This window comes from Lonchura striata, chromosome 2 (genome assembly GCF_050655825.1).
Source record: "Lonchura striata isolate lonStrDom1 chromosome 2, ASM5065582v1, whole genome shotgun sequence".
In the NCBI taxonomy this organism is placed as follows: Eukaryota; Metazoa; Chordata; class Aves; order Passeriformes; family Estrildidae; genus Lonchura; species Lonchura striata.
This window is the reverse complement of record NC_140704.1, coordinates 63,311,468-63,329,020: the sequence shown is the minus strand read 5'-3', so window position 1 is coordinate 63,329,020 and position 17,553 is coordinate 63,311,468. Positions and strand designations below refer to the sequence as shown.

Genomic DNA, 17,553 nt, shown 5'->3' with positions numbered 1-17,553 from the left:
GACATATATAAACTTTATTTATTTTGAAATAAAATATATAAGTCCCCAAGCAGTTATTATTTTCTGAAGTACCTGGCTTGTGATTTCACTTTTCATTAATAGTTGTTGTTTCAGACTTTGCTTCTTGTAGACTTAATTTTCATGAGGATACACTAGGCTTTTGATTGTGCTTCAGGGAAGAAAAGAGATTATTGGGCCAAAGACTGCTTTCTCTTTAGATTTTACTATTATTTGGCAGCACTGTAATCTCATAACATTAGCAGGCAATGCCCAGTGCCTTAAGAGTCTGTGGTGATGCTCTGGCCCTGGCCTTCTTCTCGTGTTAACACCCAACCCCTCCTGCTTTCTGCTGATGTGCATCTGTTGCCTTGTGTCACCATCCACCTGCAGTGGCTTTGGTCTGCAGCCGTCACACCAAGTCTACTGCCCATCGAGGACATTATTTTGATTTAATTGGGAATTAATTGTGTGACAGATGCATGTTAAGTAGGAATCACAAGAGATGTTTTGAGTGTGCATATGTATGAGAGTGCTGAGTGAATATAACAACTGTACACTCTTGCTTGGATCCTGCTGTCACTAGTCACTGGAGAAGTCTTTGCAGAAGATAAAGTCAAAGGTGTTTTTTATTCAAATTTCAGCACACTTGGATGATAAAATCAAAATGCCTTGTTGCGTCTTTCAGCCATTTTTCAATATCTGTTTTCAAAAAATAGGTGAGAAAAATAATTAATTGTGAAATGTACTTTAAGACTTAATTTAAATTATGTTTCCTAGTGAATACTACTGCATTAGGAACTAGGTTTTTCCCACAGTCCATAGGAGCTGTACTGTATCCAAAACTGCTTTATTATTCTGTTTCTCTGGAGAGTTAGCTTGGTACCTTCTCACTGAAAGGTCCCCTTTGTTTGTGTCACTTGCTTGGCCTTTCTAATGGGATCAACTCTATCCATCAAAATCAGTACTGCTGTATTACCCCCTCCTCAGTAATGTTGCTTATCCAATTCCATGGAGAGCTGATGAAGCTCACTAATCTTCAAAAAGAGCCCAAAACAACTAAAATGAAGTTAACTCTTGTAATAGGTTGGCCTTCTGTCAATTTCCGAAGTTGACAGAACTGGCTCATCTGAGGCCGAATATCAGACTGACTGTGCTGGTCTAAAGGGGGCAGAGGGAGGGTTTGTGTCTGCCAGGGTGGTGAAATTGCAATGGTTCCTCTTCACATTGGCTTAAACTTGTTGCAGTTCCTTTGTGCCCATTTGTTTAAATAATCATCCATAAGGTACAGCCATCACTTCACTTGCCAGTCTTCTTTTCAGCTCTTACACTGTATGTAGATAGTGCTTCTTTTAGAATAATATAAAGTTCTATGAAGGCAACCACATATTCGCTGCTACTGGCATTTCTAGGTGTGCCTTCAAATGTCACAGGTTTGGGTTTGGTGTGTTATACTCATTGAACTGAAAATACACTCCATTTAGAGCAGCTGATCAGCAGACTAGTCTGTTCATCAGCCAGACGATCTCTGGAGCAGTGCTCTGTAAAGAAACCCCAACAGATATATGTCTGAATGAACAGATTATTCTCAAACGTGTTGCTTACACACACTACTGTACTTTCAGAAGGGCTTAGTTTTTCACAGAGTTGAAGCAATATTGCATTTCTTATGGTAGTTTTAGCTTTTAATTCATTCTCAGTTCAAAAACTGTTAAAATATAGAGTGTTGAGGTGCTGAATTGATACTGTTCACAACTGTTGTTTCATATAAAAAGAAAAAAAACATGCACACATAGGAAAACAAACAAAAAAGAAGTCTTCCAGTTTGTTTATATCTTAACACTTTTTACATAATTTTAGAGAATTTGAATATTGCTAAAATATTTCTCTGACACTTCTCAATGGGGAAGAAAGGATATTTTACAGTTATCATAGTAGTGGCTTTGAGCTTTGAATTGAGCCCATCCTTGTTTGAAGTGATACATGAAATAGTGTAACTTTGGTAAAGAGTAGTGCAAGGCTATAGAGCTAGTCTTTGAAGTGTGTTTAGAGATATATGGATTTAGCTGTAGAATTAAGATTGTGTTAAAGCCTGTGTAAAGTAACTTCCTTTGGATCTTACAACTCATGAAGTTTAAAAAATTAGAAGGTAAAAAAAATAAAAGGTAATAGTGCAACTTTGTGATTATAGGTAAAAATTGGTCTGTTTTCTATGTACATATCTTTTCTTTCTCAACAATTGTTGGGTGTAATTAGAAGAAAAAAGAGAAAATTGAACAATTAAGACATCATATGTACAAAACAAAACAAAAAACTACCTCCAGTCTGTAGGTGTTCTACTGAACAAGAATTTGGTTTTGTCCCATCTATCTTTTTTATGTAGATAGCATTTATTCATTTATATTGCATTTTAGCTCTGAACAGTAATTAAAGCTAAGCAGTAGACATAAGATTTGTCAGCAGAAAAAAGTAGAAAGTATTCAAGTAGAAAGTAAGGACAAATAGAACAATAGTCAGTGTATTAACACTTGGCTAGAATAACTCCCTAAGTTATAGAAAAGTGTATCTAGTAAGATATTAGCTTAATAATGGAGCTCTGTGCATTGTATCTTAAGGCTTACAAGCAGGTATTGTATTAAAAATAAGCGAGCATTGTTTTAACCAAAGGTATGTGTGCTTATATCAGTCGGATAAAATTACTGTCAATATGCTTTTGCTTTGTGTGATTAGTCAAAAAGCTTTTAAAGCAAGTTGTAACATTAAGTTCTTTGTCTGCTGCCTAAGATGTGAGCTGCTGGCATCTTCCCATTGTCATAACCATGTAATGAGATTGATGCTAAAAAATAAACAGCTCGAGATGTGTTCCTCAGCAATCCCGTCCTGTTCGTGATTTGTACATATTCCCCTAGCCAACAACAGAAAGACTTGTACCCACTAATAGACACATGCTGTTGTTGTTTTTTCTTTTAAGCTAAATATATATATGTTTGTTGTTGTTTCTCTTGGAAACCTGTCCTTTCTTTCAAAAAATATTACATGTTTTGCACAGTTTAGCCCTACATATGTGTATGGGGAGATTTGAAATCTCTCCATTATCAAGCAACAGAATTACACTATATATTAATGATTTGGGGTTGTTTCTTTTCTAGAAGAAATAATCAGCTTCCCCTTCATGTCTTGCTAGGACAACAGCTGCAGATGAGATTGAGCTTCCATATTTAATACATTCTATTAACTTCACAGATCCAAACACACACTGGCTCGCTCCCTCACGCACCCCAGTGTCACATTAGAGGTGAGCAGGCCCTAATTAAAAGCACGCACCATCTGCCAGAGTGCGGTGGCAGAGTGGCACTCCACAGCCATCCTGATTCTTAGGATTGAAATGCATTATTTATGAGCTCAGAGACAAAATATGCTGCTTGGCTGGTGAAAGCTGCATTGGGAGCTGGATAGCACCATCTAATGGAATGGAGTGTTGCTGGCTAGTCATCTTTTCTCTTCTTCCTCTCTCCTCAGTCTCCTCCTTCAAATGATTTTATTTTTCAGTCTTGTCCTTGGATTTTCTGTGATAGCATTTCAGACAATTTTGTCCCTTGTGTTCCACTTTTATACAAGACTGGAAAGTGTTGTTGAAATATTAAACTAATTGGGGGGGAGATTTTTGCAGCCTTTTGTTTCCTTCCAGTGCCACACATAGGGTTTTACTTTCTGTAGCAAAAGTGATACTGATGTGATATGGTGGTACAGAGGAACACAAGGAAGACAGATGAGCAAGATCAGTTTACTGCATTTCTCCAGTTCTTCTCAAGGACCCATGTAATGGAAGTTTCCACTGCTCTGTCTGAAAATTTTATTTTCGTCTGGAAATTGGCCCTGACTTGGTGGGGGAGGGAAGGCAGTATGACAGTACACTACAGACTGTGTGAAAGTTCTTTACTGTGTTTGGAAAGAAAGGGCAGGATTTGGGGAATGCTACAGCTTTGGACCTTCTTCTCTGGAAGCAGAGATCGTAACTTCTTCCAGCTTGCAGAAATCATGTTCTGTTATTGCTTCTTAGTGGGGAAATGGATGAGAAGGTGTTGGACTGAGGGGTGAAATACACCTTATCAGGAGAGGAAAAGGGTGACAGAGAAGGAGCTCTTTTTGTGTCAATTGGTCCATCAATCTACCTTTGTTGACTACTCGATTACAGCACTGCATTTAATAGAAATGTATATTGTGACAATGACCTTTAGGATATGCAGGTTAAGAATAGTCACACTAATTCAAAATAATCTGGGGAATTGTTTTCTGGTCCTTAGCCTTTTTGTGATATTTTTGAGTTTTGCAGTATTCTGTGCTGGGTATCCAAAAGTATGGCATCAGCACAAACAAGCAGTTAGGACTGGACTGATACTTGAAATACGACATTTTTCTACAGTAACATCCAATAGAACCACTTTTTTTGAAATTACAGGATCTGGTCACTAGTTCAACTCAGGCAAGACAAAACTGTGAGTAAAATGATATATGTCTAAAACTGAGCAAAAAAAAAAAATATATATATATATATTGGAGGTGTACATTTTATTCTTTGTATCAGCATGTTTTAAAGAATGTTGAAATGACATAAATCATGGCACATCTATGAATACATATCCTCCTATTGTTTGTGTTTAGAACATATGCCATCAGAAGGATAAGAGATGCCTTTAGAGAAAACAAGAACATAGCAGATTCTGAAAAAATAGAAGAACTACTGAATAAAGCCAAAGCAAACCTAGCGGTTATTCAACGGCAGGTATGTTAATTTCTCTAATTTTTTATGGGAGTTGTTCACTAATCATTTAACTGTCTTATGCCACTAGAGATGGAAAAAAATATTTCCTTGCCCAAAACATCTCTAGATGAACATCAGTTTTTGTCTGAATTTGTTCGTCTTTTCATCATAGGTTCAGAGGGGTGGCTTTGACACCCACTCCAAATAGTCTCACTTTCTTCTGTGTTTGTTTTTTCCCATCTCCAAATACAGTGTTAGAATAGTAACAGAACAAGAAAATCCTGAAGTGGATTAAGTAAATGTTGGCTAAATGTGTCCAAACAGGGTTATAGGTTCTTTGGAAAACTTGAGTCACTGGCAATATTTTTCTTCAGCCTTGTCTGAGTAGCATTTATAGCATCTCTGTTCCTTCCACTAGGTACCATGTTACTAAGAAATGAAGTAGACTTGGTTGAACTTCAGATGCTTTTTTAACTTCTCATTCATACCTACTGTCTATCTAAAGTGACCACTAAAAACTGGAAGAAAGCAAGTTTCTATGCCTGACCTCTCTGTGAGAACTTGCAGTGCTTAAGCTGCTCCTCCTTGCAAAATCTGCTTGCTGACACCAGTCAGAGCTCAATAGTACTTTTATTAAACACTGAATGAACATGTGCACCTACTCCTCCATGGTTTGCTTTAATATGGCTCTTTAAACAACCAGCAGGTCAGTTGGACAGGTTCTTATTTTAGTAGGGAGCTGGACCCTTTGATTTGACAATTAAGTATGGATGCTTCAATGCAAGTTTATTTTTTTTTTTTTTCATCTCCCAGGAACAGGTGTTTTTTTGTGCTACCATAGTTTTGCCATCTTTTTTTTAACCCAAACACTGCTATGTTTTTATTTGTTTTTTCAAAAAAGCAACTTGGATTGGATTGTTCCAGTATAATTACATTTGAATGTTGGGGTGTTTTTTTCTCAGATCTGTAGGTGATAATTGGCATTTTCAGCTCTTCTAATTCTTGCTTAAGATAAAGTCTTGCTAAATAAAAACTTTGCAACTTTTTTTCTCAGCAAAACATGATTCTACTGGTGTGAATCCTAATAGGTCTGGGACAGATTCTAAAATAAAACATCTCTTTCCTCTCTAAGTCCTGCGTAAAACCAGATTACCTTGTTTCTGTAAATCCTAAAAAAACCTATATTATTTCTCTGAAACAGACTCTTGACAGGCTGGACTTTTGAGTAGGGTAAGGGTTGCACCTTTTTTGAAGTTTTCTTTTAGCCTAAAGATTGTCCCTTAGCATCAGTCAGCATCTTTCTGTTATGCATTTATTACTATATCAGTGGGACTTGCCAGAATAATTCAGAATGCCTCACCCGGAAGGGTTTTGCATGTTTGTTTCAAACATCAGCTATTTGAGGGCCATCTCCAACATTAAAAGCCAAATTGCTGAAGTTGGTTTTAAATCGGATCACTAGAACTTCAGGAGAAAAATTCTTGAAAAGAAGGAATATTAAAGACACTGACACAACTTTCCATTTTTAACACTGCTAAGATGGTGAAACTTATGTTGAAATATCTCTGTAATGTTGCACTTTAGACATTTTCCAGAGAAAGTACAAGCACGTTGCATTCACTTTGGGAAGGGTTTATCTTACATGTTTTCAAGAGTAATGGATAATAAATGTTATTATACAGTAACATAATAGCCAATGGAACTTTTTAACAAAAAATAATCAGATAGAAGAAAATTATTTTATCAAGATAATTTTTTGACATGCATCCCTGCAAGAGTTGATTGTTTGGATATTAAAGACTTTTTATCCCTAAAAAATTGCAAACTGTTGTGCTTTGCAGAATTTCTGTTATGTTTCAATGTTGTCTCAGTCCCATCTGTAAAGCAAGAGATAAATGTTGTAAAAATAGCAACACTGTTTTAAAAGCTTTTCATCAGGACTATTAAAAACCTGAGCATATAAATTCATGTTAATATTTACTTGCTGTCAAATTTCAACATGCTCTGTCAAAAAAGTTCATTCTCCCTCTCTATTTAATTGAAGACCTAAGTAATGACGTCATCTGACATTATTAAGACTTTATATTTAAAACTAACCAAGCATAATATAAAATGCTTTTATTTTTAAATGCAGAAGCACTGAAGCAAACATGAGATCTAACATACAATTTTTTGCTAAGCTTAGGGTTTATTATTATATGGTTCATCTTGGTATTGCTGACTTTTTTCTAGTATGTCAGTAGAAATTAAATAATATCCCTCTTTGCTGACAATTTGTTGTTATTCTAAAATCAAATTTATATTCACTTTACATTCTAATTTATGGTTTAGTCATCAAAGTGACCATTGAAGTGTAAGGTTCATAAATAACTGTTTGAATCAGCCTAATGGGAAATGTGAAGTAGTGACAGATTACTGTCATTTTGTTCATGTCAGTCACTGTACAATTTGCTGGAGTGTTATAAAAGTAGCTTTATAATGCTGAAAAGCATGGAGGAACATTAATCTCCAGCTTAATCCTCCTGTGCTTATTATTGGTTTTGATTTTATAATAGTCTGGCTGATGGAAGGAACAACTCATTTTCAACACTGTTGGCAAAGATTTTTGTGCATGTGTGTTTACTGTGCAAACAGTAAAATTTTGTGATGTCTTTCCTGTAGAGAAGGATGTTGTGAGAAATGCATTATCACAAATAAGTGGAAGAAGAAAGTTTTAAAAAGTTTTGAGGTGAAGTCTTGAAGGTGTTGAAGGATTGTCATAACAGCCGTTCCCCAGCTATGCTAATATGATTTCATTTGTGAGTTTCTATTGCTATTAGTAATGTTAGTATGTTAGTGGTAGGGGAATTTGCTGAAATTTAAGATTTATGAAAGCCACTTTGAAGATTAGCTAATATTGAGTGTTTTGGAGTTTTCTTTATGCCATTCTGTCTGTCGGGTTTTGAACTGAAAACATAACAGTGAAGTTCAAAAGCTATAGTAGACATGTGTGCTCTGATTAATCAGAGCCTTGTTTTTATTTATAGGATGTCTCGTTCTTCCATATTCCTCTGTAGTGCTTTCTCCTCAGTTTTGTATTGTAGCTAGAAACTGCCAGTCATCTTGGTGTCCAGTGAAGAAGGATCATTCTGTTTTTCTTGGGCAAGTCTGAGCCTTTGTCATCAATTTTACTGGTTTTAACATCACACACCTGCAGTACTTTTCAATAAAAGGGTTTTAATATTTCACAGCTTTGTTGTTCTCTTTAAATAATCCAAACTGATGAGAATCCTGGTTTGCACAAACCTTGGTCAGGAAGATAAGAGATGGCACTATGAGCACTCAGACAGTCAGGACTTGTGGATCTGCCTCCTTTACAGCTGGCTGGTGGTCTGTGTTTTTTATGGGAACAGATAAACTTCTCTTCTAAATCTTGAATTGTTTTTCCTTAGACTTGACCTCTCTTACTGTTTCCTTCAGATGTGTAGAATAAAGGAATGTGGTGTTGATGCATGAAACGTCAGTTAGAAAGGTTCCACTGATAATGATTAATACTGAGTACTTGCAACATTTTTCATGTTTGCGGCATGTTGTAAAGTACATTCTAATACTTGAAATATCCATTGCTTGTAGTAACTTTAGCTCCATTTCTCTTAATGAAATGCTACATGACTACGCCTTGATAAAAGCCCACATCATACTTAGTGTGCAGTTTTGGTCTCATATTCTTATGTTTTTCCATAGTCAAAATTATTGATTTGTTCTTGTGCTGAAACTTTTGCAAAATAAGAACAGTTCTTGTAGATCTTTTATTTTTTAGCAAGCCAAGTTGCCAGTGCAGCTGTGTATAGCCAAGTACTGTGCCTTCTTGAGATGTTCATTAGCAGTATCTTATCTTGGCAAAATTGTGAATTTGAATAACACTTGAATGGAAGTGGAAATAAAACTGTATCAGTGTACTAATATAGCACTCATATTATTATGAATTAATGACTATAAAGCCATAAGGAAACTTTCTGTTAATCAAAATAACATAAATATTAAAACATGTTTAATAAATATTAGCAAGACAAGCAACTTCAATTATAGTTGCTATAGAAAATGAAAGGTAGAAGTACTAGCCTAGTTTACTGCACCTGGTTTGAATTGACTTGTCATCCTTTGAGCAGCAAATATTCCTGTATCAGTAATTGATGGTGTATGTACTTCTGGACTGAAAGCATTTTGTTGAGTATTTGGAGGACTGGTACCAATTTACACAGTTGTGAGTTTGTGACATTGGAATTGACTGAAGGAACTTACCAAACTTTAAGAAATATTCTGGGTATCTGAACAAGTTGTGTTTATACTGCAGAACACTGTAGGTTGGATGCCCTTTGCAGGAGAAGATTAATTTTGAAAAGTCTTGTTAGTATTAGATTTGGGCTATTTATGTCTAAATGTTATGAATATGTAAGAAAGTTGCAAAATGCTGTGTAACGTGTTTCATTATGTTGGCAGCAGTTCTGAGGCAAGGAATAGCTGGAAAAGCCCTTTGAACACAAGGGGCAGCACCACGCTACTGTTCAGCAATGTGTATAGTATTGACAAGTCATGTCTTCGTGCTGGCAGACAGTTGTGTTGGGGTTCTAATATGGTTCATTCTTATCAGGCTTGTCACTGCAAGGGAGTTCTAAAATCACTTATTATTTTTCTGCTTTTCTTGAGAAACTCTTTGAATTTTATCTCTGGCTTTTTTTTTCCATCTTCACAATGGCAAATATCCATTTCTCTACGAAAATACAAATTTTTCTACCATAGAATTGTACACTTACAGTTCTTAGATAAGAACTGGAAGTTTGCTGGGGCTTTCACTTGTGCCATGTATTTTTATTTATTACAGTTGGACATCATTTTCCAGCCAGGATAGAGCTGACATTACACCCAGAGATTTTTTCTTACCTCTCTGGTCATTTAGCTATACTTAAAGCAAGTGTAGACACAGTAGAGTTTTCAAATGCTTCATTCACAGTAGAAGAGTGGGAGTGAATGGCTTAATCAAACAATGGACAAATATCTTACTAAAACAGTTTTATCAAGCCCCTGCACGATATCCATGAATTACCTATACACTTCTAAATCCTCGAATTGGCGGCTGGAACGTAATGTTTGGTGTAAGCCTCTTGCATTTCGCTTGCTCCTAGCATGTTACAGTACTGGTAGTCAGTTTTTAATTGCTTTACCACATCATGAGTTCTAGCTTGTTTGGTTCCTCACCTGCAATTACCAAAATTATGCTGGAAGCTTGTGGCAAAGCCACAAACTGAATTCAAATCAGCTTACTCAGGGTTCAGAAGCCACTGGGAGCATTTTCTGTGTTTGTTAGTGGTTTTCATTTTAATTTTTTTAAAATTTCAAAGCTCTTTGGGGTGATATTTTTAAGTATTTTCTTTTCCTTGAGGTAGTTTAAATCCTTTTGTTATGTTCATGTTGCCTTTATCTCACAAGTGTTTTGAAAACTTCAAATACTTAATAAGAGTAACCTACCAGGAGGCATATGATTAAAAAAAAAAAAAACAATGGAAATCCTTAACATATATTAAAATTCAGAGCTCTTGACTTAGAAAGAGACAAAGATGCAGGTGAAGGAATGTAAAACATAGGATGGATAATACCTGTCTTTCAGGAAACAAAAGAAAGCTTCAAATTGAAATTGGGAAACAGTAAATTCAGTGCTATACTGGTTTTGTATTTCAGTAGGAGAGTAAATATATTTTATGTGCAGTAAACATTCATAAGGTTTTGGGGGTTGAAAAGGAGGAGGAACAAAGAAAAAGGTGTCATAGGAGTGACTTTGAAAAAGGTTTGGTAAATTTAAACAGAAACACAGCTGAATCAGAACTTGTCCCTTCACAGAACTTGTTAGCAGTGAGGTCTGCTTTGACCAGCTTTTCCAAATACCTTTTTCATCTTGGCATGTAGGCTAGCTTTGGAGATGTGCAACGTTGGAACAGATGCCAAAAGCCCAGAGCTGTCATTTCAGCTTAATTTCTGGCATCTGAGGGCGCAGGAAGTGTAATAGACATTTTAGTGGTCTTCAGGTGGCATGGCTCTCCAGGTTACACCTGCGCGAGTCTCCAGAGCAGTGTTACTCCTTAGGCTTTCATTTAACTCTCCTGATGGAGAACAAGATTGTGTTTTCACAAGTGATTTGCTGCTGTTCATTCTGCTGACTAAACTACAAGTGGCAGGTTCTGTCTGCAATATTAAATTCCAGAGTAGACTGTGCATTGAAAATAACCTTTAGGCTGCCAGCAGAGGCAATTCAGAGGTAGAATGAGGCTTTGTCTTTCTGATGTAAGAGCTTAGGGTAAAACACAGCATTTGATGTATGCAGTAACCTTTCCTAAAAATAAAGACTGCTGAGTGTTGGCCAATGCATTTAAAATACTTTAATTATCTGTCATAAAGAACTGTCATTATTTTTGTTGCATATATTTAATGGCTAATCCAGTAAGGCTGGGGCCTTATCATAAATAGTAATAGTAGTTACATAATACATCCAGAGCTGTGAACACCTGATGTTCTGCACAGATGAGGGCTGTCTGAAGGACAGAAGAAGGACTTACTTTCTAGTGAGCAACTCGGCGTGGCAATATGTCACATCCAATAAAGCAAATGCTAAGTGTAAACTTCCACATGGAAAAGAGTAAGTTTTATCAGCCTGGCTGGTCAGTAGCTCCTTGAAATGGTTAGGAGCATTAACTATTCTGTGCTGAAGAAAGCTTCATAAACAAAGAAACATCTCAGGCAGATGTGTCCCTCTGCCATTTGCCCCTTTGTGCTTTCTGCTTTGCTGTGTTTAGTGGCCCAGGGGTTTCAGCCCAGGGTGTAAATGAATATGGTTCTCAGGGGTGGCTGTTGCAACAAAACTTCAAGGTGGCTTTTCTAAATGAGGCAACAGCAAATGTGTGTGTGGCTTAGTACAAATAAAAAGTACTGTCAAGAGAGGGAAGGTAGAAATAAGTGCTTTAGTTTTGATCACAGAGCAAATGACTTCTGCTGTGTTTCTAATCTGACTGTGTCATCTTGCTTTGATGCCTGTCAGTCTGGTTTGCAGTGGTGCCCATTGAGGGATGGTTTGAAAATTGAGTTTCTTGCACTGAAGTGTATTAACCTTTGAGCAACTTCTTGTCTTCCTTGCTGTGTGATGTCTGCTGCAGAGCAGAATATTTGTGGAGGTTCTCTTTTTTACTGAATAGGAAAAGGAGAAGTATGGCAATCTTGCATGTTATTTATGAAATGTATAACCTTGTAAAAGCCTTGTGTATGTATTGTGACTTACATTCACATCAGAATATTGATCTCTTGTAAGAGTCCCTTCTCAGGGGTAAACCAGTTTTTAAGTACAGCTAGACCTTGAGGAAATTAGAGGGATTGCTGTTTTGAGGACTTCTAAAAAAGGGAGAGAGACAAAAGTGCTGTTATTGAAACACTGATCTCTTGATCTCTCACTGTTTGTTGGTTGCTTTTTAATCTGTTGTAGTTTTTTTTCTTTTTTCCTTGGTGTGAAAACTTTCCATCCTGATTTTCTACTGCTCATTGGAAGGAGACATTGTCAGATTCATTGGCACTGCAACTGAGCAGGCACAGTTCCCTCTGGGAGGAGCTTTGGCACATTTGTCTGGTGCCTCTGATCCCCTGGGCTGTGTTCTGCTGCCCTTGAACTGCAGTCTGTAATTCAGGATGACAATGTTGGTATTGGTACCCTTCCTGTCTTGACAAGTCACCTGGTCCCATAGCTGTGGTAAAATGGGTTTTTTAATTACATTTCCCCCCTAACCCTGTGCTCAGTCATCAATCTCAGCATATTACAATTTCTGCTTTTCCGTTTACGAAGAAAATTCCAGAGTTTTTCCATTTCCAGCTTACAGAGGGAAGAGGGGGCATTTTAGCTCCTCCTGAAGCAACTTGCATTCTTTTCTGGCCTTTCAGATGAATATTGCTTCTCCCCACAGCACACTGAAAATATGTTTTAAAATTTTCCCCTGCCACTCTAAATCAGATGCTTTTTATTTGTTTCTTTTACAGATGGTTTTTTCAGGTCTAAAGAATTTATTCTTTTCTTCATTCTCAAGATAAGGGCAGTCTGCAAAGATCTCCATTTGCCTTATTTGCTCCAAGAATCATGGTTTCATGACTGATTCATATTTACCCATCTTACTATCTATGTACTTCTGTTGGTTGCCACTAAAACTTTTCCAGTTTCAAAGGTGATGCTTGCATTCTTACTTTAAAATTGCTTGTCAAAATGAAAGCTGTTTATACAATCCACCAATCTTAACTGTCATTTTACAAAACTCTGAAAAAAACAATTACTTAAAAAAGAAACAACCCTCTTCATGTTCCTTTGTGTCTGATGTGTCTGCATGTATTGTAATCTTCTGGGCACCCACTGAATGCCCCTGTGGGTCATAGACCAAACATGGTCTCTGTCACCAATACCATTTGACTGAATTTGCAACCCGGTAAATTCACAGTGATCTATCTACTTTTATTTTGACAGTAAACATGTATGTGGCCTTCACATAAAAGCTCTTTCAAGCAAATAAGCTTTATCATTGATGTGTTATTTTACAATTTTGTCTTTTTTCAGTAATTCAGATTCTGTCTAGTGTCTCTGTAGTAAGCTGCTTGTATTTGAGGGAAATGCATTTGATCCATGAAGTTGTGATGAAGGCCAGGATTAGGGAGGAAAGTTGCTAGACTCTAATAGCACCATATCTGATCAGGCCCTTGGAAGTTTAGGCAGGGAAAGCTTTTTTCTAGACAAGAGTGTAGAGTGAAGTTTAATTAGTGTTTACGCAGTCTCCTTGGTACTTGGTGCATTGCTGCTGTCTTTAGCTTTGGGCTTTCTGAGGTGAGCCTGGGTTTTTTTTGGCCATTAAGAGCTACAACTGCAGTGCCCTTCATCTTTGTGACAGGCATTATGCCAGTACATTAATTCTGAAAGCAAGTAAAAAGAAGAATAAAGAAGAAGTCCAAACTCTTCCAGTCACAGTTAAATCACAGTTTGACTGAATCCTGTTGTTATGCTTTCTGAGGTATGCCAGGTACATGTTTCCCCTCTGAGGTATGTGCTGCCTGAATGGCCTTCCTTGGCTGTTGGCTTGGCAGGAAGTGAAGCATTACTAAGCAGAGTTTTGAACTAACCTTTATAATTTTGTCACCAGAAGAAAATGCATAAATGCATAGTTTAAAACAAAAATCTGCTGTTTATGTTGTAAAAATAAGGTCCTGCCCCTCATCAAGGCATATATGAATATTGCAGTGTAGTGGCTAAGTAATGCATTCATAGTTTTTCTTCAGTGAGCATAACTGAGCAGTAGCTTTGATAATTCTTAACCATATTTTCACCCAAGTGTGTGGTTAATGAGAGCATTATGTGACCTAATCATGTAGCCTTTCACATTAATACAGATTTTGTTTATAATACTCTTGATTTTGTTGTTGACCTAGTACTTTGGTTCTGTGTTCAAATTATCTTAACTTTAAATGAAAATATTACTTGCCTCACAGAAGTCTAACTTCTATACACATTTGCCATAGTGAATACTTAGTGGGAGTGATTACTCTCTAACTGCTCATGCCAGTATACCTCTGGGAGGTTAATCAATCTTGTGCTTTTTAATTGACATCAATAATGTGTTTACATTTATCAATATTTCTTAATTGTCAAGTTATAACTGTGGAACTTCAATAATAAATCATACCAATGGTTAACTTCATACATTAGATTTTTAAGAGTCTCCTTAAGCACTTTGACATGTTGTAAATTGCTTTTAAAATGATGTATGTATACTCATGGGGGAAGAGCAGAAAAAAATTGGTATGCAAAGTCATGCTGTCAAATTATACTGCAGAACAGGCCCATTGACAGTAACATACCTTTACCACATGTAGGATATGCTTTATGGGAAGAAAAGGGGAGTAAGTCTTTTCAAACTGCTTGTTTTATTACTAATAATTTTGTGACTATGACAGTGCTCATACATTTGTTGTGTCATCCCCAGGGAATTGCTGGGGCTGGGACTTCTTCCATTCTCTCAGGTGTAGAGACAAGACAGAGGACAGAAAGAATTACCAGTTCTACTGCTCCTCTGCAGAAGTAGCAGTGAGCTGTGGGGGGTCAAGGCATCCTAATTTTTATGGTGCATTTTGACAATGTTCTTAAGATACTGAGATGGAAATGAAGGAGAGGAGGGTAGCTCTGTTTAATTATAAGCATATGTTTAAAGACTTGGGTGCACAGGAAAACAAATTATTTGCCCAAATTCACAAAATATGCTTACAGCAGGAATTAAGACATGATAGTCCAAGTCTTACAAGATATGTCTCCATCATCTGCCTCGCTCTGTTCCCTGTCTCCTTTAAACCCAAGGAGCAGTATTCTGAAGAAGGAAATCTGCACAGACAGAAAGCTGGCAGGATCCTGACCACATTCTGTCAGTCTTACCATGTTTTATGAGCTACATCCAAGACTGTATAAGAACTAAAAACTTTGCCTAATGAGAGGTTAAGAAAGAAGATTATGCTATTTTCTAGGTGTGTGAAAACCAGTCTGAACACCGGGAACATCAAGGCTGGATTTTATTTGAAAAGACTAAGCATTAAATATTCCAATTTAGTCTGGCAGCCATTTTGTTGACTTCTTGCAAATGTCATAAGTCATAAATTAAACCTCTCCCTCCTTTTTTGAATGAGACAAGACTGATCAGAAACAGCTATTAAACAAAATTACAGTAGTTACCAAATCCAATTTGATTTTTAAATCAAGTGTGTGTAATCAATCTCTTTTGAAGGGTAAAGCAATTCAGGAGAGAAATCCATTGGCACTTTCTTTAGCGTGGCAGATTAAGTACCTTCACATTGCATGTAGAGGGCTTTGCAGTAGGTTGTTTGTGTGAATAAGTGATATTTAGGTTCAAAAGCAGACATCCTGTACTGCAGCTAGTCTGCCACATCAACCCAGACTCTGCTGCACAGGTTCTGAGCTAGAGGACATTCACATCCATGTCTGAAAGTTAAACTGGGGTCAGTGTATGAATGTGTGAATGAACACAAGTCTTTAAGAAATTGTGACCTTTCAGCAGCATTCAAATTCAATTTGTGCTTTTGGTTTCAAACCTACTAAGGTTCTTGAGATGTGTAAGAAACAGTTTAGTGTGCCTGTGTGGTTGCTAGACAGAGGAGAGAAAATACAATGAAAGGTTCATGGGTTAAGATAAGTCAGGGAGGAATCACTCACCAATTACTGTCATGGGCAAATCAGACTCATATTGAAGAAATTAGTATAATTTATTACCAATCAAATCAGAGAAGGGTAATGAAAAATGAAAATAAATATTTAAAATGGCTCATTTCTACTCCTCACTTCTTCTGAGGCTTAAAATTGCTCCCAATTTTCTCTATGTCCTCTGTGCAGAGGCTGGGAAATGCAGGCTGCAGTCAGTTCATCATACATCATCTCTGCTGCTCCCTTCTCCTCAAAGGGGGCTCCTCACACTCTTGCCCTGCTTCACCATGAGGCCCCTCCTGCAGGAGACAGTCTTTTATGACCTTCTGCAGTGTGAGTCTTTCCCATGGGGTGCAGTCCATCAGGAACAGACTGCTCCAGCTTGTGTTCCTCACAAGGTCACAAATCCTGCCAGCAAACCTGCTCCTCTCCACCAGTCCAGAGGTCCTGACAGGAGCCTGCTTCCCATGGCGTCCCAGCCTCCTTCAGGCATCCACCTGCTCCAGTGTGGGATCTTCCACAGGCTGCAGGAGGATCTGTGCTCCACCATGGACCTCCCTGGGCTGCAGGGGCACAGCCACGTCACCATTGTCTGCACCCCGGGCTGTGAGGGAGTCTTGGCTCCGGCACCTGTAGCACTTCCTATCCTTCCTTTTACACTGACCTGGCTGTCTGCAGAGCTGTTCATCTCACACATTCTTATTCCTCTCTCCTGGATGTAATTATGAAAGTTTTCTCTTTTTTTCTCCTCCTGCTTAAATATCCCAGAGGCACTACCACTGCTGCTGACCTTGACCAGTGGCAGGTCTCTCCTAGAGCCAGCTGGCATTGGCTTGTTCAGACACGGTGGGAAGCATCTGGCACCTTCTTAAAGAAGCTACTCCTGTAGTCTCTCCTCTACCAAAACCTTGCCACAGGCTATTAGCATGAAGAACATAAAATCTTGTATGAATTGAGTTCAGAAAAAATTATTTTTATTCACTGTTCTCCACAAATATATTTAATGCCATCATCACCTGAATTGTAAGTAAATCTAGTTCAGGTTTTCCGGTACTTTGGAGGAAGACTGAAATAGTTGCTACCAGGTCATCAGGTGGGATGTGTTTTCAAATATAAGTAGGCCTGGTACAGGAAACTTGTGTTTCAACCTCCTTCTGTTTCTCAAGCATCCTACATTGAGTGTATACTTCGGGCTACTGAGAAAGTAAGGAGTGTAATTCATATCCATAATGTATATTCTCATAGGCTAAAAAGAGAGGATGACTTTTGTTCAGAGGGTAGCTGAGCAGATTGAAAACAAGTATCTGGGCTTGTGTTCACACATTTATGCTGACTAATATAGGTGCTAGAGAGCTCAAGGTACTCTGGAAGTCACAAAAGGAAAGCTACAAAATTATTTAAGGATTCAAGAACATGAGTTTTTCCCCTCAATTGCAGTTTCATATTTGAGTAAGATCAATACAGTGTAAAAGTAGAACTTGTGGTCTTTTTCATCTTTGGTAAAGTACAGACCATCTGTGATTCTATTCTTTCCTATATC

At 37.5% G+C, this 17,553-nt stretch overlaps 1 protein-coding gene across 2 annotated transcripts in view; it reads left to right on the top strand.

Moving 5' to 3' along the window:
* Positions 1-17,553, top strand: part of LYRM4 (LYR motif containing 4) — an 85,169-nt gene that overhangs the window by 16,366 nt on the left and 51,250 nt on the right. For both annotated transcript variants that reach the window (XR_014953334.1, XM_021534771.4), the window contains exon 2: positions 4,660-4,780. Coding sequence is in view for 1 of the 2 variants with exons in the window: in XM_021534771.4 (XP_021390446.1) it covers positions 4,660-4,780 (121 nt within the window). In the remaining variant the exon portion in view is untranslated. The remainder of the gene's footprint in view (positions 1-4,659; positions 4,781-17,553) is intronic.